Genomic DNA, 26577 nt, shown 5'->3' with positions numbered 1-26577 from the left:
GGAGGAAGATGCTCTATAAACTGGATGTTAGCTCTTTTTAAAGAAACAGACTGATGAACTAATGATGAGAAGAAGCAGTACCACAGCAGCTGAGACAATCCAACACGCAGCTATTAAAGCATGGTAATGCTAATCACAGCCAGTGTGACTATATGTGAATGCTAATGCTACATTCAGTTTAACAGCATTCCTGTTACATTCTGGCCAGCTGAGTTGGTTCAAGATTAATGAGGCCGTCGTCCTCCCACGAACACGCGTTTCATAAACACGTGTTGCAAAAATAGAACTTCTTCTCACTGGAGACAACACTTCAGATGATGCTAACGCTAAAGCTAACAATGACTCTGCTGCTCATCATCTAATGGGTTGGAAAACGTAATCAGTTACATACTCATGAGTATAAAGTAGTGGGGTTAACATATTTCAACACTTCTTCCAGAATGCTTCTTTTACAAAGACGTTGAAGCAGTTTTAATGCATTTCAAGTGTCACTCTGTGCAAAGCTCCATTATAACACTGATGATTACGATGCATTTTGGTTGCAGTGGCGACAAAGAGGCTTTTTAGTGAGTGGGTAACATTTTTTTGACAAAGGAGACTCGCTGCAGGATTGACGGGGTCAGTCCAGATAGTGCTAACCAAACCCACCATCATACCACTGTCCTATAGTCACTGCAGTTCTTACCAACAGGGTCTCCAGAGACATCACACGCTGTTCTCTGCTGAGTGATGTAAAACCTCACATGTGAGTAGACCTGATTAGAGCTGCTATTAACTGACTCAGAGCCACACTTTCATTTCTGTACCCCCCAAAATCCTCTTTGTTTGTGTCCCACTCGTCCACATCCTCAGATCTTACCCCCAACCCCATCCCCTCCTGTCCTTCGAGTCCTTCTGAGGGAACATATGGACTAATTACCCCGGTATGAAAGTCTGTGTCAGTGCATAATTTCCCAGTGTCTCTTCAACTTCAGTTCTGTCAATGCCTGAGAGACTATTCACATCTCAACCTCCCGCAGAAAGATGAAGGAGAGAAATCCACCATCTGACGGTTTGACCTGAAGATGCCTCAATCTGTGTCACGTGACACCACATCATCCAATAGGAACAACAGGAACCAGGAGACATGAAGTCACCCGGTGGTACTAATGGAGCAGTACCTGCAGTCAACATGGGGGGGGGGGGGCGCACTGTGTGTCCACTGGGGGGGGGGGGGGGGGGGCGCACTGTGTGTCCACTGAGTGTAACTGACTGAGTCATGAGGATGAAACACTGGTCCTCATGTGATCTGCACCGTAGGGGCTTTTCCACCAGAAAGAACCAGGTTCTAGTTTCGGGCCGGTTCTTAAATGAGCACCGCCAAAGAGCTGGTTCCTTTTCCACCATTAGTGGAACCAAGTGAGAGCCACGTCATTGTGTCACTCCAAAACGTGATATGTCACTGATTTCACCAATGTTGCGCTGACAGTGCTCATAGAAGAGACAGACTGTATTCATCTCTTTGGTCCGTGTCGCTCCATCTAGTCTGTCCTGAAACTCGGATTCAGACCAAAGAGACAGAAAACATTGAGTCTCCTCGTCGCTCTATTGGTGGTTTTTCACGTCCATCTTGTTTCAGTCCGGAGCCCCAAGTGGTCAGAGAGAGAAAATAAAACCTGTGAATGAGCTTGGGGCTTATTTTTCACCATGTGGACATTACATAGTGAATTTCTGCTCCTTTCACTTTATTTCTGGATTGTCTGAATCAAAAGCTTCAACATCAGGAGGAATGGAGGTGTAGAATGATAGAACGCAGCTCTACAGCTGTTTATAATGGAAACCTACGTAAACACACTGATTAAAGTTCTCTTTCACATGAAGCCATTAAAAGACTCATTTTATGGCTAAAAAAATTCAGGCTTTCATTTACAGTAGAATGTAGTTTGTTTTGTAGTTCCTGATGAACCAAAAATATGGCTTCATTATTAAGACGTTCTGTGGGTGAGAAAATATTAATGGAGCATCTCGGAGGTAAGCTGAACGCAGCCTCATGCAGACCTCAGCTTGTGGTCATAATCCGATACATGACATGAAAGTGAAGTTAGTTACAATGATGTTATAATGAAAAATCATATATCCGACGCAGCTGACAGCGCAGCACTGGAGTACGGCGGCGCTCTCAAGAGCCATGGCTCTGTGTTCACGGATTAAATTCTCTTGTTCCCTCGTGTGATTAACTTCAGGGAGCAACTTATTATGTCGTTCCCACGCATTATTTAAATTTTTTTCTCTATAACCACTCTGGGGCTTTGTGTTTGCTGTAGATTTCAGAAAGCCGGTTCAACCTCTCTTCCACCTTGTGGGTCGCGATAACTCCGCCCCAGCTGATGACATGTCTGGCCCCGCTTTGGCCCAGTGACGACGTTGGGCCAGCTTAGCATCCATTTAGCCCCTGTTTGGCCGGGGCTTTGGTAGTGTATCGACAAAGAACTGGTGCTAAGTCTGGCCCTGGCTCCGAACGAGCCCCCGGTTCTTTCCGGTTGTACGCTGTACACTGTCACTGTAAACGTAACCCCAAGCACTTCTGTGACACACCTTTTTTTGCTTTTTAACGTTTATTCAGGAGCTGCTTGACAGTCTTAATGTACCCCATAGGCACAGTTCCACCACACGTTCTGTCGCAGAGCGGGACAGGTTTTCGCGCGGTCCGACTTAAAACTAGTGGATGGTACGGAAAGAACCCGTGACCGCTGGGTATGATTTTCCGCTGCCCCTCCGTTGAGGTACAGTGCACCGAGTAACGGGTCTGTGAGGAGGAGAGACGCCATCTGCTGATTGGTACATGACACTCTCGACTTACTGCAATATTTAATTATTTCATCGGCCGTAAACCCTCCGTTGTTGTTTACATGCGCCGCTTTGCGCTCACTGGCTGATTTGTTAAATGGGTTTATTGAAACGTCGGCGCGCGGCACAACATTGTGGTCTTTTAATGAGGTCATTAAAAGAGGGCTGTGTCGTGTCGCTCCTCTCAGGAACAGAAGGAGGAGCTTCAGCAGGAGCTGCATGCTGCTGTTCACAATGAGAAACTTTAACCTGAGTCACAAGGGAACGACTTGACGGCCGCTGGCCGCTTCCATGTTCTTCGCTGGAGTGTCTCCGAGTCGCTCACAACCCCGCCTACATTTTTACCGTACTTACTGTTGTGGGACCAGAGACAGAGTTGGTCCTGGGGTGCGCTTTGCCGTACCGTAACCTCCCGCTCCGCCACGTACTGTGCGGTGGAACAGCGGCTCATCACAGCCATGTACCGTTATATTCCCTGACACACCGCCTGCACCTCGGATTCAGACCAAAGAGCGAGAAAATGTTGCGTCTCCTCATCTCCACTGTTCTTTTTTCACGTCCATCTTGCTTTGGCGATGTTTGCTGTAGATTTCAGAATGCCGGTAGAGGGTCTCTTCTGCCTTGTAGTTAGCAATAACTCCGCCCCCAAGGAATGACATGTCAAATCCCGCTCTGGAGCCGCTATGGCCCTGCTCTGGAGCCGCTATGGCCCTGCTCTGGCCCAGCTCTGGCCCAGCAACGATCCTCCTCCTCGATAACGCAGCACTCGGCTGCAAAGCTGTGGCGAGGTGATTCAGCCTCACTCGCAAACAACCTGCGACCTGATGTGGGGCAATGCTCGGCGAGCAGCTTCTCACACGGCTTGGTGAATATTGTGGAATATTGAGCTGTTGTTGACAGTTTCATTCAGAAGAAGATAATTATTCATCCTTCAAACACCATCTTTTTAAAAGCCTCGCCTCCGTGTTAGTCTCCTTCTGGCAGGTACATTACCACAGTCTCTTCAAGAGTCACCATGTGTCAATAATGTTTTCTCCTACATTGCCATGGAAATGGTCTCCAGTGGTTTTCACTCAGTACTGCCTCCATGTTGGAGGTATAGAGTAACATACATGGAGGGTGTTAATAAAAACATAGTAGACTTTTATTTCTGAGTGTATGTAGCGTATACACAGCTACAAACCACCAGTTACATCGAGCCTGGCCAAAGCTCAATCAGTCCGTGTGTGGATGGACCGGTAAATTGACATATGAAAACAAAACCCTCAAAAGAACACAGCTCTCAAGTTTAAATGCAAATAGAATACAAATAGATCCTGGAAAAAGTTCCCATTAAACACTAAAACACTGAAATCTATTTCAGGAATTGTATTTGTCAATTCTCAAACTGGGTGTCTTCTTTGCTTTTTCACATCGAGAAACATGATCCTGGATGTTTGACACCACCGAGTTATAACAACATTGACTGAAGTGACCATCCACCTTCCAGCAGACCCTGTTTAACCCCAATCATGCAAACAGAAACATGCAACACACAGACTTACGTGTGTTGCTGGGCTGGGAGTCCATGGGGATCATCATTTTGCCTCGTGTTCCCCTCCTGCCAGCCAGGGAGCGCTCTAGAGTGGAGATGCAGCTGGACGCCTCGTCAGCATCCGCTCCTGCACAACAAATCAGTGAATAACACTTTTTTCTCTCTCAGTTTCTTTGATAAAACACACAAACTTTAAAAAAATTAACAGTCAATTTTCCCTCGAGGAGAATGGATTATTGATGTGTTTCCACTGAACAATTTGTTTTGTTCTTCAATATTGATGAATCGGGGTTCATTATACAACTAATTTAGTCCATAACAGGTATAAATGAGTCAGTCTGCAACATGAAAAACTGTGATTTCGTCTGAGAAAGACTTGCCGTGAACTTTGTGGTGATTTAATAAAAAATAAATGAACTTGCGAGTGAAGCGAGACTAATCCGAGTGTTATGGAAGCAGCTCACTGAGACATTTTGACAAACATTGTGGGGTTTCTATCAGGCAAAGAGGCAGACGGCTCTGGTCAACAACCCCTGGATACCTGAGTGGCTGCTCTTGCTGCCCATCTGGCTCTCTGATTGGCTGTGAGCCACCTGGGGAAGGTCCTGACAGGACTGGATGGGGGATTCGTGTCCTGACGGGGCAACGCTGGGTGCTTTCTCCATGTTCTTCATCTCCATCTCCTCATGGTGGATCCATAGGTCAGGGGGTCTCAGGTCCTTCTGGCTGCCTTTCCTCTTACTGGCGCTGTGGCTGGCCCGCTTCCTGCCAGGACACCAGGAGAACACACTTAGAGGTGCAAACACCACACGCACACACACACACACAATGTACGGTACATAATTACAAGTAAAAGCACTCATTCTGGTAGTGACTGTTCTTCACATTTTTTTTATTTAAAGGAAACAATAAATTAATTTGCAATGGAAATGCTGTTCAAAAGCAGTGATCTGTAATTGTAAATGTAGCAAAAGTAATCTGTGATATTATTTGCGTGCAGTGGGTGGCAGTAGTGAGCCGCTACACACATTTTCTGCCATTTCTCATGTCAGAATGTGTTTTCTACTTGTGACAGGATGAGAGCTTCAAGGACTCTCTGCACCATCTAGTGGTTTAAAGTGGTACTGCAACACCAACGATGCTGTGGCGAGCTGGTGAGCATGATAACTTAGCATATTCATCATTATCAATCCGATTCCTTTTACCTTGGTTGAGTATGTTTTTGACAAATCATCGAATCATTGGTTCACCTCTGGGTGAGATGGCTCATGAGCTCATTCTGCCCTCTGAAGGGTCTTGGGCAGTTTGGACGGGGAACTGAGGAAGCTGATGGAGACCTGCTTGTGCACGTCTTCCTCATCTGCCTGTGATGCTCTGCTGCAGCTATTCTGCTAGCTTTGGCACCATTTTGAACCGCAAGTCGCCATTTTGATCTGCCTTTGCTGTGCTCTCGTAAGAGGTAGGGTATTAAAAATAATGTTTTAATTAAAAATTATTAATTTGAATGAATGTTATTTTCTGATTAATAATTAAAGGGGCAGTGAAGAAAGAGACCCTGGTCCCAAGGATGCAAAAACAAAAAAAGAGGAAAAAGTAATCCAAACTGTTCTGCACTGTCCAGCGGGCTGAACGTTTGTTTGGTTCTGTGGTTCCACTTTGTGCACTCTTTTACTCTTCTGATGGCGCAGGGACGTGTGTCTGAGCTCGTTCTGCTGAGAAGAGGCCCCGAGCGAACAGTTCAAAGGGGTTTCATAGCAGAGTTTGAATTTCGGACAGCTGCGCTGTTCGAGTCCGTTCGACCAATGAGTGACTGGATGCGTGCATCTTGACGTGAAGCTCTGCATTCACCACTGAGTTTCTACTGGTTCCAAACCTGGGGGATGAAATCGCTGCTGGGGTCGCTGCCTCACCACCACTGTTCTATGGCCTGTTCCACTCTTCTCGGGGTACTTCCACACGACGAGAAAAAATATCTTTTTTCCCCCCAGCTTGGGGGGATGAGGAATGTGATTGCGTCATCTTTTTTCCACAGATGATCATTTTTGGCGACGAGCCAGCGTTTTAAAATTTCTCCACTCTGTGATCCGTGTTCACAAAAACCTGTTTTCACACTTCTAAAACACGCCTCACGTGGCTGACAGGCTGAAAACAGCACGTTCAGGTGAACTGGTTTCATGGTGTGGACGGACCCGAAGTGTCTGCATGAAGGTCTTCAATGGAATCTTGGACCCCAATAATGTTGAAGGCCTTCATGGACGCTTTAAGAGTAGCTTTAAAGTGCTTCTCTTGGCCGCCTCGTGAGTGTTGAAGTTTGCCATACAGCAGTTTCTTTGGAGTTGATGGGCTCACATGTGAATTACGCAGCCTGCCCAAGAGATATTATATACTGCACAGTGTCAGTAGAATTACAGTACATACTAGAAGTAAATACTGTCTCCTGCATGTTTTTGGATGGTGAGTCAGTCTACTGAGGAACAGGAAGAAAATGCAAACTCCAGGCAGAAAGGCTTTAAACCCAGGGATTCTTTGTGTGAACTCACAGAACAAACCACAGTGATGTGATAATGAACACAATGATGATACAAGAGTCTTTCTTTTCACTTCTTATTTCTATTTCTAAGTTTCTGAAAGGTTTTTTCTTTTTCTTTTCGGTTTTAACGAGACCATCTTCAGGTTAACAGGATGTTTGGGAGCAGTTTGCTGGGGGGTGTGGCGGTAATGATGATGGTGGCAGTGGATTATTTTCATTGTTCTCAAAGCTATTTCCTCTTGAGAAAAAAAAATAAAAAATCACCTCTCAAACATCCAGACAAAAACTTCTGTTATTGTCTTGAAACTCACGTCTGAAGCTTTTTTAAATGTCTTTGGAGGATTCTTCAGCAGTTGTTGAAATCTTTTCACCTCTTGTCTCCCCACAAACTCATTAATGTCAACAGAAATTAACAGAAAGAAACAAGTATCTCGAAACAAAGAAGCTTAAAACCTGAGGTTCTGTACCGTCATTTGTCTTTAAAAGGTGTTTACCAAATGATAAATAACAGGATCACACAGATCTTAGAAAGTGGATTAAATTAGAGCACAGGTTAGTGTCGGCTCATAAACCACATTCAGGTGATGTGAGTCCATTTAGGAATGTGTGAAATTCAGATTGACTGAAACGTTGTAAAAATGATGCAATGGATTTTCTCCATCAACGTGCCGCAAAGAAGATTCTAGGATCAGTTTGAATGAAGCTTCTTGGAGTTTGGAATAAACTCTTAATGGTTTTTAACTTCGATGCGAAACAAAAGTCAGACATACAGAATTTAACAGCAACATCCAGATTTGTTCTAAAATGCTGTCAGGCTGTTAAAGCTCATGTTTTCTTTTCCCTGCTTCATACCTGTGAGAACTTCCTCTAAAACGGACTGTCCCATGTAAATAAAGCTGTTGCCCTCAGAATTTTCTATGGATGACTAAATGTGTCAAGATTTAATTAATAAATACACCATTACATAATTACATAAATGTGTCATTAATCAGTTAAAATTGGAATTAAATACATCAATTTATTTAGGTGCCATTAGTTCATTAAAAAACCCAATTCAGTTTATGCAAAAATCAGTTTGTCAGATAAAATAAATTCATGAAGGATTTCAACACTGGACTATGACTTAATTAATTGAATAGTAAAATAATAACGTTTTTCTTAATTGGATTGGTATTTTAATGAATTCATAATACATTTGTGTATAGTAACACAATGACACATTCAAACAATTATTTAATGGTGTAGTTTTGGCATGTGTTCTCTATAACCTTCTACATATTCACGCCTAAAAATATGTTTTAATAAAATGCGAACGAGACGAATCCTCTCCTTGATTTGTTAAAATGACATTTCCTCAAAAGTTAAAGAAGGCATGAACAAGTCTTCCATATGAGGGCTAATTCCTAGATTCAGATTCATCAATGTCTATGTTTGACTGTGATGAATAAATTAAAATATCCTTCCAAACAAGTAGAAATGTGTTTCTGCAGTATCAGTAAGAAGATGTGCAACGTTCACTGTGACGCAGTTAAAACCACATCTGGATCTTTACACAGTGAAATATATCCTGAGTGAAACCTGACAGGATTGAACAAAGCGCTGAGAAATTATGAATAACTCTGGTATCTTTGGTTTAAACGCGACTTCAACTAGCTTGACTGGTGTGAAGCCTGAGAACGGTGGTCGTCTTACTTCCTCTGATGGGCGGACGAACGGCGGGTGCAGATGAGCGCCACGATGACCACCACCACCACGGTGACGGCGCCCACAGACACCACGATGATGACCAGCAGGTTGCTGTTCTTCTGCGGCGTGGCGCTGCCGTGAGGAGGACGCATCTGCCCGATGGGAGAGCCTGAAAGCAAAAACGTGGCGGATTTATTTCATTTTTCAATTTGAAAAAGTTTCAATTCAATCAGAATGACTTTGGAATTTTTTTTTATTTTTTGAATCCAATTTTGTTTTTATACATGTTGTATGAATCATTGAACTTTTATTTTTAGGTAGATAACAATGGTTAGTAGTCATTTCTTTTAAAATCACTTATTTTCCTAACTTTACTTGCATTACTTCTAATTGTTTCAGTGATTAAGGACATCTGAATAGCCCATCTGTGTGATTGTTATCCGACTCTCTGGCTTCTTGAGGTCACGTTGAGGTCATCTTTAACCTCATTAGATACTCACTAATGCATTTGGAAAATGGGAAATGGAATTTGGCTCCTGTAAATTATTTAATTACCTTTTTTTTCTTTTCAACCTGAGTGGCAATTTTATGTCAGAGAAGAAACTCAATCATATGCCAACTGTAACACAAAATAAACCCATATCCCAGATATTTCAAGTCTTAGAAAATATTTGTTTTATTATTTTTCAAGGAACAAGAATCCACACAATTTTAATTAATGGGCTAATCACAATGAAAAGAAGACATTCAGGACAAAAAGAAAAACATTCCAAAAGCTGACAGCACTGACAGAGGAACGGCACGTCCACTGCTGCAGGCACAAGAATCAAGTACTGCTCTGTTCATTTCACACTGCCAGTAAGAGCCACAATACAACAATTGTGGTTCCAAACACTTGATCAGTGTGAAATTAGCTTCATGGAATAATTATTAATTTAATTTCAAAATTCAAAACAAATTTACATCAAATTAACAGACCAACGGTATTTAAAAAATGTGTGATCGGCATATAGGTTAATAGATGTTGAACAAGCTAAAGATAAAACCTTAGTGGATATAGCAAGAAGAAGAAGAAGAAGAAGAAAAAAGAAGTGGCACCAATATAGAACCCTGGAGAACACCAAACACTCCCAGTACGACTTTTAAAGCAGTTTATATTTTTGCATGGTGGGGGAGACAGGAGGAATAGTTTTCACCTCATCCATGTATTTTGTTTAAATAATGGTACTTCTGGACATAATATAACACAACGCTGCTGCTGCTGAAGCTGCTGCTGCGCCAATCAACAGGCATTGTGTGTGAAAGAGTGTGTGACAGGTGTAACGCGGAAAGAAGGGAATTGATGACACACACTGTCATTCATTAAGATGACCTTGGAGCACAGAGAGTCAGCCGGAGTCACACGAGGGCCGTGAGCTCTGGATGGAGAGAGGAGAGGAGAGAGGAGTGAGAGAGAAGAGGGGAGTGAAAGAAAAGAGAAGCCGGGGGAACGTGAGAAAGAGGAGAGAGGTGGGAGGGAGCAGGAACCCCCCCCCCTCTCTCTCTCTCACCCCCTCTCCATTTGCTCATCACTCTCAATGAGACCAACAATCCATCATTGCTTTCAGCTGCAGCGCAGGACCACAGTTACTCATTTTTTTCCTCTTTAACATTAGATTTCATCATCTTTCTTTCCATTTTTCTCATTTTTCCCCTGTAAATTATTAAATTCCAGGTGAATTTAAAGCCTTTGGAGAACTTTTCCTGCTTCCAGTGTGAAGCCAGAGCCTGTATACATAAGGGTCATTGAATCAGGGGTCTGACCTCTGCTGTCATCACATGACAAACTGAAAAGCTCCTCAGCTTCCACCAAATGAACGACATACTGCCCCCCTCAAGGTTAACACATTTCTTCCCAAACGACAACTTACCTTATCAAAAGAAAATAAATAGCTGGTTCACACTTAATGTCCCTTGCTACTCAGGGAGAGGAAATTAATGACTCGTTGCTGTGTGTTCCCAAAACAGCTTGAACCGATGAACAACTATCATGGGAAGTGTCCTGTTCCCACAAGACATACAGCTTGTTCCCAAAAGACAATAAACTGCGCTGCAGGGGTCAACAAACTTCACTGTCAAATGATGTCATCACTTCATTTTGCCCAAATTGAACATTTAAGGACAGAAAAAGAGACAGAGAGAGAAATTACCCCAAAAGTACACAGAGCAGATAGAAAGACTCCCCCTGCTGCTATCATATTATTAAAAGCAACTTTTCAATCCACCTTCAAACCAATGGTGTTACAATTTCAGAAATGTAGTGAAAAGTTTCTGGATTTGTTCAAAGTCGATTTATCCTTTAAATTCTATTGAATCCCTTCAGGATGTAGTGTGTCTGTCATTACTATCCATGCTGGTAACCACAGAAGGAGAATCTGTCTTTTAGCACATTAGACCACATGAAAGGAGATGAGCATGAAAAGCTTTTAGGTCTTGTAATTGTTTCAAATGTTGAAAAATTATCATTAAAATCATTCAGAAATCAGATTATTAATGCACAATGCTTTAATAATCTCCATTTACCTCGATCCACGTACGGCCAATCAGAGACTTGCATGTATTCGACAGAGCTGCACATGTCGATGTCAAGTGTGTGTGTGTGTGTGTGTGTGTGTGTGTGTGTGTGTGTGTGTGTGTGTGTGTGTGTGTGTGTGTGTGTGTGTGTGTGTGTGTGTGTGTGTGTGTGTGTGTGTTGACATTCATACGAAGCAGTACTACAGATTCTGTGAGTTTTCGTGAACTGAATGTTTCAAAAATACTGTACATTTATGTCTGTTTGCTTCTTGCTCCGTTTCTTTATTCCCTTTTCTCTCCTTCTATCTCTTAATCCCAACTAGAACAGCAGGAACCTTTGAGTCTGGTTCTGCAGAAAGTCTCCACCTGGTTCTGCAGGTATCTTTCTGTAAAAAGGGAGTTTTTCCTACTTGCTCATGTGTAATTGTTGTTTTTCCCCAGTAAAAGTGCTGTAAATGACTGTGTTGTATTTGGTGCAATAGAAAAAAAACAACTGAATTGATTAAAGCAGGTGAGCACAAGTTACCATGGTGACAAAACGTGACCGCCGTCACGGCAATAAAACCCCAAAGCTTCCTAAGAATGACCCTCCTCCACAGCTCCTGGGGCAGATCAGAACAAGTGTGCTATGAACCCTTTTCAAAAACTTCAGTTTGGGAGCGAAGCAGGATATACTGACGTCTGCTAGCTTCGCGGGCTAACGTGGACAGATGGACTTCACACTGTCCCTCCTCCGGCTGTCCAAACCCGTTTGTGTGACAGACTGGCACAAAAATTGTCTGTCACTCCAGGCGCCAAAGTCAACAAGTAGTACAAGTTCTACATACAACAGTACTTGTTTGGTTATGAATATAAGTGTTTTGTCTTCTTAGCTCTTCAGCCGAGATGCTAGGATAAGTTATAACTTAATGTGTGGTTGTCTTGTTCAACTTTCAGCTTTATAAACATCGAACAATTGCTAATATTCTTCATCACATTTGTTAGTCTCAAAATCATGCCTGGTAGATAGTTTATTCTCGTTAACATGTCTAATATTAAGTCCTCTCTCCTCAACACTGTTGTGGAACCATGTCAAATGCTGTTGAACACTTGTATCTGTCACAGTGCGAACAAGGACCGTTGTTACCATCAGGTTTTTTTAGATTCAATTATATTGTTAGGTTTTCTGTTTGTTGTGTTCTGTTGCGGTTGCAGACGTTGCACCAGTGTGATTCTCAGTCTGATGTCAGCACTTTCCTCAATCAATGAGGCAACTGCACACAGACCTGTTAAGACCTGAGGGAGTTATTTGAGAAGAACAAAGACCGAGAACGATGCGGTGTGACGAGTCAGAGTGTTTACATGCACACTAACAATCAATGTATTATCATATTTCTGGAGTATTGTGTTATTTGAGCTGTCGTGTAAACACCACAATTTAATATCTTTTATGAGATTATTGCAGTTTTCTGCTTGTTTCCATAGAAAGTACAGCTTCAACACACACTGTGACGTCTCAATTACCAGGTTATACTTGACTTTGTTGCGGAGCCCGTGACACCGGAGTGCATGTCATGTTCCTGTGCTGCAGGTGAAGCAAATCAACAACTGACCACATAGACGGCTTTTCCACCAGAAAGAACCAGGTTCCAGTTCGGAGCCAGGGCCAGACTTGGCACCAGTTCTTTGTCCTTCCACTGCCAAAGCCCCGGCCAAATTGTGGCTAAACTGGTGCTACTATGGGGTGGAGTTATCACTGGAGTTATATGGAGTTATTACCTATAAGGCGGAAAAGAGGTTGAACCAGTTTTCTGAGATCTACAGCGAACACGGAGCCCCGGAGTGGATAGAGAGAAAAGCATAAAAATAACGCGTGGGAACGGTATAATCAACATGAGGAAACGAGAGAATTTAATCTGCGATCGCGGAGCCGCGGCTCTCGAGAGTGCTCCCGTGCTCCTCCGCTGACAACTGCTTCGGATATATAATTTAGAAGCAGTTTTCCATTGTCATTTTTTTTCACGCTTTTCATCGTAACATCATTCTAACGAACTTCACTTTCATGTCTGCGTTGCTGCGCTCCGAGACGCTGCATTAATATTTTCTAACCCACGGAACTTCTGAAGCCATACTTTTGGTTCATCAGCAACGAAAGAACAAACTACATACTACTGTAAATGAAAGCTTGAATTTTTAACCATAAAATGAGTCTTTTAATGGCTTCATGTGAAAGAGAACTTTAATCAGTGTGTTTATGTAGGTTTCCATTCTAAACGGCTGTAGAGCTGCGTTCTATCATTCTACACTTCCATTCCTCCTGATGTTGAAGCTTTTGATTCAGACAATCCAGAAATAAAGTGAAAGGAGCAGAAATCCACTATGTAATGTCCACATGGTGAAAAATAAGCTCCAAGCTCATTCATGCGTTTTATTTTCTCTCTCTGGCCACTAGGGGCTCCGGACTGAGACCAGACGGATGTGAAAAAACAATAGAGCGGCGAGGAGACTCTTGCGGAGGAGTTTTCTGTCTCTGTGGTCTGAATCCGAGGTTCAGGACAGACTAGATGGAGAGACCCAGACCAAACAGATGAATACAGTCCGTCTCGGGCTTGAGACTGATCCTTATTTTTTATAATTTTTTTAATCTTCTGACTTTATGTTTTCAGGGGGTTTTTTTTAAATGTATTTCTGGAATTTTGTTTCACCTGTTGTTTTTTATTGTGCTATATAAATAAAGTTGAGTTGGAGCATTTTCCAGTGAAGCTGCTGTAGGTTTAGACAGATGTGAGAACATCACCCCAGTCCATTACACTCTCCACTGGCTTCCAGCCCAGTCCAGGATTCATTTTAAACTTTTAAAGGAATCATATTGTACAGCTCTTCAAAACTTTCACATGGATCTCATTGGTCCAAAAATGTTGTATTCAAAGTTTGTCTGAAATAGCTTTTAATACCTAGCGGATGGTGACATTTTCTCTTATTTTATATATATATATATATATATATATATATATATATATATATATATATATATATATATATATATATATATATATATATATATATATATATATATATATATATATGTATATTTTACTGCAGTCTCCCTTTTAAGTTAATGTGTTTCTTTTAAGCTGTGAAGCACTTTGGCCTCCCTTTAGGCTGCTGGACAGACTATATAAATACATTTTGATTTGATTTTGATTAGATTGCTGGGAGACCTTTACTAGACTGACTCTCGTCTTTTCAACGATTTTCAATGTACTGACAACCTGTAAAGAACTTTTCCCACTTGCTGTTTGTTCCTGCAGGATCTCTGTGGATCTGTGTTAGTTACCTGGGGGGCTTGCCCATTAAGTCGGCAGTGAGTTGATTAATTCACAATTTCACTATTCCAAGTCAAATGTTGTTTTGACTGAATATTCTTTAATATGATTTTTGATTTCAGTGTTCTTTTATGATGTTTATCACACATGAAACTCTCAATATGTTCCCAGGTCACATGATAGATGCTTTCAAACAGACTCTATGTTTGAAAGTCAACTTGTGCGTGTCTGTTATCTAAGATCTTCCTTCGAGGTTTCCTGGGAATAGATTATGTAATTGGACAGTAATTAGAGAGACGATGGAGTTCGCATGTAATGTGCAGCCAAAAAGCTTCTCAGTTACATTCAATTTCTTTTCGATAATAAAAAGACCAAAATACAATCGCATCTTCACATGGAGGTATGATTATGGACTGAGGGCGTCACATAAAAGTATGAAGATTTTTATATAAGGAAATTAGAACCAGAGTCTGTGAAGTCGCAGAGCAGACACAGTTGTACGAGACAACTGTAAGTGACAGGAACAGCATCTGACAGCAAGTCAGAAATGACCCGCCAGCTAAAAGCATGTTACTGACGAGAAAGGCAATGTTAACAACCTCTGCTGAGATGCCCTTGAGCAAATCAGTGAAATCCCCCACGGCTCAGTGGGAGCGTGTGTGGAAGGAATCACAATCTCTCAGCCGTTTGGTGTGGCGCCACGGCAGCAGCAACAAATCACCACAAGGATGACAGTGAGAGCAGAAATCCTCACAAAGTCTCGACATTCCGGCAGGGAAACGAGGCAGAGCCGATGCAAAGCACACAGAGTCGCCAGAAAACTACGTGACGGCCGCTAATTTTGTTTCTTTGTGGAAAGAAACATGAAGCTCTGAGAGGAAAAATCAAACACGAGGTCGTCCACTGGGGTAAAAACTACAAACAAAAGACAAATCCGCTCAAATTCACACACCTCTTCTGTAGAGGAATCAGAGGAAGGAAGTTGACCTCATTCAGGCTTTAATGTCAACATCTCTCTCTCTCTCTCTCTGTCTCTTTTTCTCTCTCTCTTTCATCCATCACTAAGGCGAGGACCATCAATTCACTGGTTCATCTGTGGGTACGCAGATGGCTGATGAGCCCGATCTGCGCTCCGAAGGTTCTTAAGCAGTGTGGACAGGGAGTTGAGGCAGCTGATGGAGAACTGTTTGTCTGTTGTCTTTGTGGAAAGAAAAAAAAAAAAAAACTTTCTGAGAGGACAGAAATTCTGCTCAATAACAGAACCCAAACAAATCTTCGTCCAATGAGTCAAGTTCCTTCACACGCGGCAGGACCAGGTGGAAAACAAACCAGAGGAAACAAGCGTCTACCGGAATTCATCTCAGTGATCACAGCTGGGCTGATTCTACTCTGACTGGCCGACATGTGATTATATCTGAGGGTATAATGGTTTATTACAGCTGATGTGGAGAGGTCCTTACCCAGCATTACTCAAAGAGATGCTACTCAAACCTTATGAGGCAACCTCTCTTCATTGAGCTTGTGTTTTGAGTAAAGTCTTTGGTGAACTGTGATTTGTGGGAGCTGTGAGTGGAGCTTTTCCAGCCTGCGTCTGCAGCCCCATGAAGAAGACGAAGATTCCCACCGTTCCGCCACGGAGCCACGCCACCACCTGCACAACTCGCGTCAGAGGTCAACTGGTCACGCGGGTCATTTGTCAAGCCAGCGGAAGCTCGGAGACGCAAACGGTGACACTGCCTTTAAAATGAAATACCGTCGCACAGATGAACGAGGCTTCGAGCTGGGCCACCCGCCGTAAAGCCAGGGGGGGGGGGCAGAGGTCAGCCACGACTGATTTACTGTCTCACACACACACACACACACACACACACACACACACACACACACACACACACACACACACACACACACACACACACACACACACACACACACACACTCACACCACTGTGTCGTGAATCACTGCTTGATACAGACCGTGACCTCTGACCTCTGAGGAGTCAGAGACCAGTTTGGTGGGAGTTACGACCATTGTCATCAGGGACCGCTTCACTGTGTGCACGAGCTTTAAAGCAGCAGCATCAGTGCACGTGAAGAAGCCGACCCTGAAAACCTGCTCCCATTATGAAGGTTTCTGCGGTTGCAGCTTTTCTCACTGTAACGTTTCAGCTGAGAGGAGCTCCAATCAGCTGTGAGCTACAAACAAGAGCTCATTTAGAAAAGCAAAACATCAGTGTTTTTGATCACACTTTGTTTGAAGCGCAGAGGTTTGGTTCTTAATCTTCACTGCGACTGACTACATGTCCTACAGGGACGGGGAACTGTATCCACTCTTTTATGAGAGGGACTAATTGCCTCCAACGTACACAATTGGGATCACATTAACAAAGTAATTTAGAGAAGTTTTCTGAGGAACGCAGTCAAAATGAGCAATAACCATTTTTCTGAAGTTACAACTATTGGTTTTGGAAAAGAAGTGTTGTCTGGTGTAATTGATATAATGTCTGTACTGACATTCATTTTACCCACAATGTCAATATGGATAAAGATACTTGTTTTAATATCATGTTCAGAATTATATTAAATATTCGTACCAGCATACAAGTAATTGTTTTAACACCTCGACTATCACTTTTAAAGATAAATGATTCAACATAGCACAACTAGCAAGCCAAGCCAAGCCAAGCCAAGCCAAGCCAAGCCAAGCCAAGACAAGACAAGACAAGACAAGACAAGACAAGACTTTGTTAATTCCACATGGGGACATTTGATATCTGTGTTTTAGTATTCCGATGTTACCAACCAAAAAGCCACACTTTGAATATTAGACTATTTGCAAAATGAAAATACAATACGATACAAAATGAAGAGGTAGAAATACAACTAACAAAATGCTAACAACCCTGAAAATGTGACGCAGTCACAGACAGTGACTGTTGAACATGACCAAAGTGAAGCTGGCCCCTACTCCACGCAAAACTCAGAACTCTGAACAGCAAACCAACACTAATGCAGCACTAACAATTAAGACTTTTGGTCTTTTGTCCCAGTGGGAGAGCTGCCTGAACCTAGAAATTGCACCGTTGCCGCCGCTGCACCGGCGCACACGACCTCCGCCTCACGCTCGGGCAAGCGTACACACGCCTAATGTGGGTGAGTGAGTGACATCATCATCTAATAATAAACTCTTTTGTCTTAAAAAGGAAAGCAGCACAAACGATAATCGTTCCAGATGAGTCAGAGGCAGGTGGACATGGCTCTGGATTATTATATATGTATTGATATTTCAATTTACATTTCACTTAAATAAAATGCTTGTTTGAATAAAACAAATGAATGGATGAACAGCTTTCACTCAGTTCATTCTTTTACATGGAGACACAACTACAGATTCAGCTTCTTCTCATACTTTAAGTCCACTGAGGTGGAAGTTTTAACCTCTGGGAATGAGAATTATTTTAACTGACTGTTCAGATAAAGAAGATTAATTGATTTTATGATTCAAAAGATCATAAAAACACATTTTAAAATGGTAATTTGAGGCAATATTTATCAGTAATAGTCATTAGTGGGATATCTGTGATTAACGTGAATACAACATTTTAAAAGTGAATATTTAACTGTTCATTCTGAAGATAATTCAACTTTGCTAGTTTGTTATATTGCTTCATGGAACATTTGATTAGAACAATTCCCTCCTCACACTCAGTCATGTTGTGGTTTTCGTTTCACATCCTGCTGCAGACAAAATGGCAACAATCAGCAACAGAGCGTAACAGATCCCCGTCTGGACGGGACGAGTTCAGGTTCAAACTGGACGGAGACAACTGTGACGATCTGACGACGTCGTGGAACGTCCCGACCTACTGAGGAACCAGCGATGAGGATCCAGGTTCTCCTGCTGTCGGACAGAAATAAAGTGGGCCTTACCGTTAATGTTGCTCCTGTCAATGGGGTTGGTGTCTGATGGCCAGAAGGTGTGCTCCCCTCCCCGACCTAGAAATTAATTAAAGCAAAACATATTAGAACGGAGCAAGGCAGAAGAATATGACTCAAGAGTTCGTTCTTGGTAAACAGGTGTCACATACATACATACATACATACATACATACATACATACATACATACATACATACATACATACATACATACATACATACAGTGCTTTACATCATTCACGCATTCACACACCAATGGAGGCTGCCCTGCAAGGTGCTGTCAATCCATTGGGAGCAATGTTGGGCTTCTTCCTTGCCCAAGGACACTTTGACAATGTGAACAGGTGGAGAAGGGAATTGAACCTGCAACTTTTCAGTTTTGGAGATGAGCGCTCTACCAACACAGCTTGACAATGAAATAGTGGAATGGTGCTGAAAAGCAAGGAGAGTTTGAACTGTGTCATCAATGCTCCCTGAATAGAACATGAGTTTTAGAGGACCTGGAGGTCACCTGTGATTCATGACTTTTAGAAAGCTCACAGGTCCAGAGTCAGTTTGAGAATCACATCACTGTCGGCGAGTTAATATTCTTAACACTTTCACTGCATTTGCAGAGTTTCTGAGGCCACATTCAATCAGCCTTACAACAGCAGCCTGGAGGTTCTACAAAGAGATAAACGTCATGCTGTTAGAGGTCCCACAACTGGAAAAAAATCACCCTTCCATCCATCCATCCATCCATCCATCCATCCATCCATCCATCCATCCATCCATCCATCCATCCATCCACCCATCCATCCATCCATCCATCCATCCATCCATCCATCCATCCACCCATCCATCCATCCATCCATCCATCCATCCATCCATCCATCCATCATCTACTACCTCATTTGCCATTGTTGGGAGCAGACTACACTCTGGGTGTCAGTAACGTGAAAAACCAGTAATGTGAAAAAGTTAATTCATTGGTTCTCTCAAGGTTAGAAAATCCACATTTGACTCTCACCGCTGACTGAAACACGGCTGTAATCTCTGTTCTCTGTACACAGTACTGCAGGTGGAATCAAACTTGTAGTCTCAGACATGGAACTGTACAACTGACAGGATGTGGTATGTTTTTGTGCTTTTATTTCATCGTCTGAGTTTCAATTCTTTAAATGACAAAAAATAAATGAATAAATCAAACCTTGTGCAGATCTTCGTCTGGATTTTTGTAAGCCTTCCTTTGTTACAAAGTTCTGACAGTTGTTTTGTTCAGCCTCTAAGCTCAGCCAGTGTCTGTGTATGAAAACTGACACAGAAGCACCCTGTCAGTTCTAAAGGTTTGACCCCGCGGTTCTGATGCAGGCATTTCATCTCCACCATCTGACTCATCCAAGGCAGACTTTGGATTTCAGTCCCATTGCTCCTTCCCTTTGAGTCTCACAGCCTCACAGCTCCTCATTACTCTCACTAGTTCATTGGGTTTCCAGACTCAGTTACTGCCTGTGGAAAGAAGCTCCAGCATGAGTGGGATGTTTCTTTAGTCATTTATTAAACAATTCCCTTAAAAGCGCTAAAAAAAACCTTTCATCCGCCATATAGTGACACCGATCCTTCCTCTAACGACAGTTTTCTGAGATGTTCTCGACACCTCAAAGCAAAATGACCTTCTCTGGTCATTTTGTTCAGAATTCCAAAACAATGACCCACAACTCTCCTCCTCAATAAGTGTGTACTCATGGGAAGATGTTTTGTGAGTAGATGATGAGACGTTTATGACTTTTGTGCAAACACTAACTGGCAAAGAGTTGTTAGACCTGGGTTCACTACTGGACTGGAGTATTTCGATGCTAGCTCCCGCTAACTGCAAGGGTAACATTTACCATTGTTCACATTATGCTGAATTTATTCAGTATATCAGTAATCTTTGTGAGTTTTTGTCTACCTGTGTCAGCGTCAAAGTGAGTATCGACTTGCAGAGGGAGGAGTTAACTTCTCATGACATCATGAAAGGAAAGTGGAGCAAGCAAGTGAAGGACAGACGCTCTTTATTTCTGGGGCCACATGTTATTGTTAGAAAACCATTACAAAAGGACTGTTGCACATTAAAGAACCTTTAATTATGTGAAGCCTTTTGGTGAGTCTATGCACACGCACACGCGCACACACACACATACACACACACACGAGAAGAGAAACAGGGGAGGGCGTAGATAGAGAAAATTGTATTCAGACTTTGGTCCAAGTTATTATGTGTTATGTTCCTTGGCTATAACAACGGTTACTGCTGCACTGCATTTCTTTCTCTCTTTCTTATAAAGCTTCTATTTCATTGACCTCTTTAAATTAGCTGGCTCTCCTCCAACAGCTACATTTGGGATAAACACTAAAGACAACGGAGACAATAAATAGTGAGGTTACACAATATGTTCTTGTTTTTTGTTTGACTGTGCCGAGTCTGTGGCGTCACAGGTTTTCATGTCCCTTTGATATGAGCTTGATCATCTAAACACCCGTTGGCGTCGTTGTCGGCACACTGTTACTAAATGAGGCTATTTTATTGGAATTAGCTTCCATGTTCCTCTGGCAACATTAAAGACTGGAACTAAGGTACTGGTTCCTTTTGTAGTTCCAGAAAGTTTTTATTTTATTTTATTATTCTTAATGCAAATTAGAGCTTCTTTTTTTTTGTATAATACTACTACTATGACTACGACTATGATTAGTACTACTAATGCTAATAACATCAACAGCAGTCACAAATAAAAACTTTGTAAAAAAAAAAAAAACTAGGTTTGATTTGATTTATCTTTATTTCAAACATGTAAAGAAATAAAGAAAACGGTTTAAAGAGAAATAAACAAAAAAAGGTTTTACATTTTTGAAATGGAGCAGGAAGAAATGTAAACTTTGTTTTCTTTTTTAATTTATTGAGGCAGTTCCATGTTGTGAAGTCTGAAATTACTGATGTCCAAATTCAACTGACGGGGGACAAAAACGATCACCAACATGTAATAAAAAATACTCATCTCACCAATGCAAAGCTGGCAGGCATGTATCCTGACACGGACCCTCCAGCCCTCAACCAGCAGACCATATACACATGTTTTGGTCATTTACAACAATCTTTGGAGGAAAAAAAAAAAAAAAGTGAGCCCTAATCCTCTACCTGCCCTTTACCAAGCAATGTGGTGATGTCATCACTTTCACTTCCCTCATTGCAGGGAGGAGCATTCTGCTCAGCTAGAAACAACAATCTCCACCAAGCTTGAAACTACTGGATGGATACCAGACAATGCACTTTCTTAAATTTAAAAAAAAACGAGATTTACTTTAAAAAGGACAACTCAACTATTTTTAAAGACCTGGACCTCATTTCTAAACTATTTTACAGAACTAACTTTGTATATTGTTTTTTTAATTTCATTTTACTCTTGTTATAAATATGTATGCGCTTTTTTCTCTTGATTTTATGTTTTTTTTTTCTTTTTCAAAATTGTTTTATACCATTTAAATCTGTAAATTAATCTGATATATATATTAATCTGATATGTATTAAAATAAATGGGTGAAAAAAAAGAACTTGCTGAAGTTGATGTATCCTGAATTATTTCATAGTGAGACTCTCTTGTAAAGGTTTACAATGCTTTTACTTTGAAACCTGCTGTGAGTATTTTTGGCATCATGTTGAAACACTGTGTTGATGATGCACTCACATCGTCAACACAGTCATGTGATCTGAGCTGAGTTTATGGAAACGAGTCAATTTAACACACCAACTGTTTCACAACGTCTGGAAAAATGTGTCTTGATGGATGTCTCTGTTTTTTTGTTTTTTTGTTTTTTTTAAATCAACTTTGAAAAGGAAATGTGTAAACCAGCTTATCTTCAACATATCGACATGCTGCTGTTTTTGTGACGACAGACATTTCCTCAGCTGGCTCCTTGTGTCTTTTAAAAGCAGATATTTTCTCTGTTGTGTTTTCTGATTTTCTCTTTTGGGTCACTTTTTTAATGTTTGTGAAGGACAGAGCTCTCTTCCCCCACGACAAGGACATAAACAACAATAACGCAGCAGAGCCCTCATTTGAAAACTCCTCTCATGGTTTTATTGTTAGTTTATCGACGAAAAATGGTCACAAAGCAAATCCACAATCTTTTTGTGCGAGCGTGTAATTTAGCATGTTCATGCAGATCTTAGTGAATCAGAGGTTCAGTGTTTCAAAATAATGCATTGGTTGGTTTCCTGAAGCTTCAATCTGCACAAATTTCACACATGTGCAAACATCTTTTGTTCCTGTGCTGTGCTGTGCTGTGCTGTGTGTGTGTGTGTGTGTGTGTGTGTGTGTGTGTGTGTGTGTGTGTGTGTGTGTGTGTGTGTGTGTGTGTGTGTGTGTGTGTGTGTGTGTGTGTGTGAGAGAGTGAGAATGTATGTACATCTGTTTACAGTGTCTCAGGTCCGGAGAAACAGAGCCACACATCAATCTTCCCTCCCCCATCACAATGACACCTCTGATTTATATGGTGAAGGACTGCAGTGCACGCACACACACGCACGCACGCACGCACGCACACACACACGCGCGCACACACACACACACACACACACACACACACACACACACACACACACACACACACACACACACACACACACACACACACACACACACACACACACACACACACACACACACACACACACACACACACACACACACACTGTCAGTGACAAACAGCACCATTTAACACCCTGACACCAAAGCTAAGTCCCGACGCCTGAAATGCTTCACTGCACTTAAGTTCAGATGCAGTGAAAAATTCTCTGAACAAAGAAAAGATCTGAGTGTCACTTTCACTGCGACTATGTATGGATTCACAACACAGCAGCAGTCGGAGGATCCACACAATGACTGATGTGCAAGATTGATCAGTCTGACCTGAGATCATTCGATTCAACACACTAGGATTAATGCTAGTTCAAAAAAAAAAAAGTTATTAAAAATATCTGTTCAGGTAACGACGACTACAAAGGATGCATCAATACTGACACCAGTATCGGGTGTACCGATGCTGCACAAGCATACTCGTCCCCATGAAAGCTCCTCGACCCAAAACTGCGAGTATTACATGACATCCTCCCTCAGCAACGTCGCCCGCGGTTACGCAAAAGAGGACGAGTGATGTCCAGGGTGTGGAGATTCTTAAATATTAATGAGAATGAAAAATGTAAGGCAGACAGGAAATTATGTTCTGCCGTAACATCAAGAGGAGGAGACAGACGGTACAACATCAGCAACTTAGCGGGCGTTCTCACCAACATAGTCCGGAGACTCCGTTTGATTTGGATTGATTTAGCTTTCACGTTGCACGTTTGAGAGACAAACCGCCTGGATAACGTCACACTATTGCAACAGCTGCTGGTTTGGTGTGGCTATCACCCGAAACAAACACTGACCAGAGTGGAAGAAAAGCATGAGGAAGGAGAAACCTGGCTCATTGATTGGTCCGGACCAAAAGCGGGAAGCCCGCCCCTTTAGCCTGCCAGTGGCTAATGGTTAGCTGCAAGCAATCACAATATATAGACTTCAGACCAGATATCAATGAGCGACTTCCTCACTTCATCTTCCTCTCTACTTCTTCCTCACTTCTTTTACCTCACTTCATCTTCCTCACTTCATCTTCCTCTCTACTTCTTCCTCTCTACTTCTTCCTCTCTACTTCTTCCTCTCTACTTCTTCCCACTACTTCACGTCTGCAAGATATTTTCCAACATTTTCTTCCTGCCGCTGCTTCTTCAGATTCACACTTTTAGATTTGCTTGTTTACTACCCACAATGCACTGCACTTCTCGCACAGTCCATTCACACGTAACCAAACGGAGGGAACTTTGCCTGAAACGAACTTTGGTCTGGATCAAACAGCGCTGGTGTGAACACACACGCCCTAAATCAGCAGTGACATTTGGACAAGCAGAGTGAGCCCGATGTCGCTCATTAGACGAACCGCTCAGCCTGTAACTCGGAGTGTACATGCTACATGCTAAAGTGTTTCAAGGCTCACACAGTAGCAATGTTACATCTGACACACGATTAAGGGATGACTTATAAACAGTACAGTACCCATAGTACAGAGTGGCGTTTGACGCTACACACAGCTGTAGGCACAGTACTGTAGAAAATGAGGCTGTTGAAGGTGTGTGTGGCGTCGACACGGAGGATTTGTGGAGGCGGTTTCCAGTAACACATCGTCTCTGCATATAATTTGTGTATAGAGCATGATTTAGGCTTAATAGCATTTAGTACGTACTGCTGTTGGTACTCGATATTTAGCAAATCGCTAAAAGTTAGTACTTGTCCTTTAAAAAAGTTTTATCAGTACATCCCTAATGACTACAAATATAAAGACTAACTGTTGTGGACAAGGAGACAAGCCTGTGTGCAGTGAATGATAATCCAGCCATTGGAACAGACCTCTATTGTATTAACTATCAAAGTCTATATTTCTGCCACAATAATAACATGACATTTAGAAAAGACTCAGCAGAGCAGTGTGCACTGTACGTCGACACATCGCCTAAATGAACAGACCCCACAAACATCTGGCGTTCTTTGAATTTGTTTGTTGTGGCGTTTGCATGAAGCGGTTCAGCAGGTGTTATCCACGTTTGACTGCTCTCGTGTGGCATCAGTATTTCCGTGTGTTTTCAAAGTGTTTTGCTTGAAGGACACATGCACAGTTGGAGATCAAGCCTCTGACCTTGGGGTTGTGAGACAACCGGCTCTTCCTCCTGGGCCACAGCATGCAGCACGGCTTGTCGAGACAAATCTATTACAGCTTGTTTCGTGTCGCTCGTTCAGTTTAATAGTCCTCTGAAGAGTTGAAGGCCTCAGACCTCTTCCAGTCCGACTCTATTCCTTCTGTATTCAGAAGCTCTGACAATGTCACTGCCTCCTAAGAAGCACGTGTCGCCTTACATAACTTACATTAACTCCACGATGAGTTTATTTCATACGAATGTGGTAAACAGATCTTTCCGATCACCTCTCAGATGTCTGCGCTGAAAATTACACAAGCGTCTTCGCTCTTCTTGCTTCTCTCTCACAGAAAAGAGATCATCTTCACCATGTAATTAGCAAGTGCTTCTCCGCTTCAGTCACATGTTCTTGTTTGTAACAGTGAAAAATTAATTCAATCAGGGAAAAAAAAAAGTGTGTTGAAAGTGCTGTGTTTACATTTTGCTGCTGTGTTTCCAGGGTAAGTGATCTCTCATTAGCACTGTGAGATGGAGGATCTTCCATTAAGGAGATGAAACAGAAAGACTGAGGTGCTGTGCTGCTCTCTGGCTCATCTCTAAACATCCACAGTAATCCACAGTAATCCTGCCCCACTGATGAACACGAGCAACAAACCTTGAGTGAATTTATCAAGATGAAGCTCATTGTTTGTAGGAATTATTTGGCGATAAATAATATCATTCTGCTTGAAATCTGTGACTGAAATGAAGGAAATCCTAAAGTGCAGTTAACCCAGTGATTGAATCATACACCGACACATCGTCTGCATACACTGCAACGAAAGGGTTGCCCAGATATAACATACAAACACTTAATTTCAGAAGAAAGTAATATTTAAAACTAGTAAAATCATCCATCCATGCAGCAAGTAAATTTGTCTTGATAAGAAATCAATTCAAATCTAGATTTGAGATTATACTTTAAAATGAAGGACAAAAATAATTCAATATCTTTGAAAATAAGCCAAATTATATATTGTGTCTAAAAACAAGATTTTCAACATTGGCCAAATACTTTGCAGTGTCTTTTAACAAACCACACAAACTTCTTGAGTTCTTTGGATTCATGTTTTAGGTTTTGTTATCTGTTTTGTGGATTTCCTATTGGTCCTGTGTTTTTTTTTTTCTTTTTCATTGATGTAATTGTGTTACAACCAGGAAGCACCACCTCAAAAAACATTTAAATACTGGCACATGATAACTTGAATCAGTGAATATCATCAAAACACGATCTGTGAGGTCGTGTGGCTGTGTGCAAAACCAGCAGATGAAACAGGAGGCCTCTGGATGTAAAAACTGTTTAATGTTGTTGTTTTGGTGTAATCAAGCAGCAGAAATGTGCCAGTCAGGACTGGAGACAGCTGCTGTGCAACTGACAAACTGTTTCTGTGTGAATTGAAGGAAAACAGACGCTATCATCTGCT

The 26577-nt window shown here is 41.9% G+C and overlaps 1 protein-coding gene across 1 annotated transcript in view; it reads right to left on the bottom strand.

The window, feature by feature from the left end:
* Positions 1-26577, bottom strand: part of dcc (DCC netrin 1 receptor) — a gene marked incomplete at its 5' end in the record, with an annotated part of 378467 nt that overhangs the window by 45194 nt on the left and 306696 nt on the right. The window contains 4 exons of the mRNA XM_080510296.1: positions 4371-4487; positions 4902-5125; positions 8583-8745; positions 18365-18430. Of these exons, the coding sequence (XP_080366422.1) occupies positions 4371-4487; positions 4902-5125; positions 8583-8745; positions 18365-18430 (570 nt within the window). The remainder of the gene's footprint in view (positions 1-4370; positions 4488-4901; positions 5126-8582; positions 8746-18364; positions 18431-26577) is intronic.

This window comes from Blennius ocellaris (genome assembly GCF_963422515.1).
Source record: "Blennius ocellaris genome assembly, chromosome: 15".
Lineage (NCBI taxonomy): Eukaryota > Metazoa > Chordata > Actinopteri > Blenniiformes > Blenniidae > Blennius > Blennius ocellaris.
The sequence above is the reverse complement of the archived record's forward strand: the minus strand, read 5'-3'. Positions and strand labels throughout refer to the sequence as shown.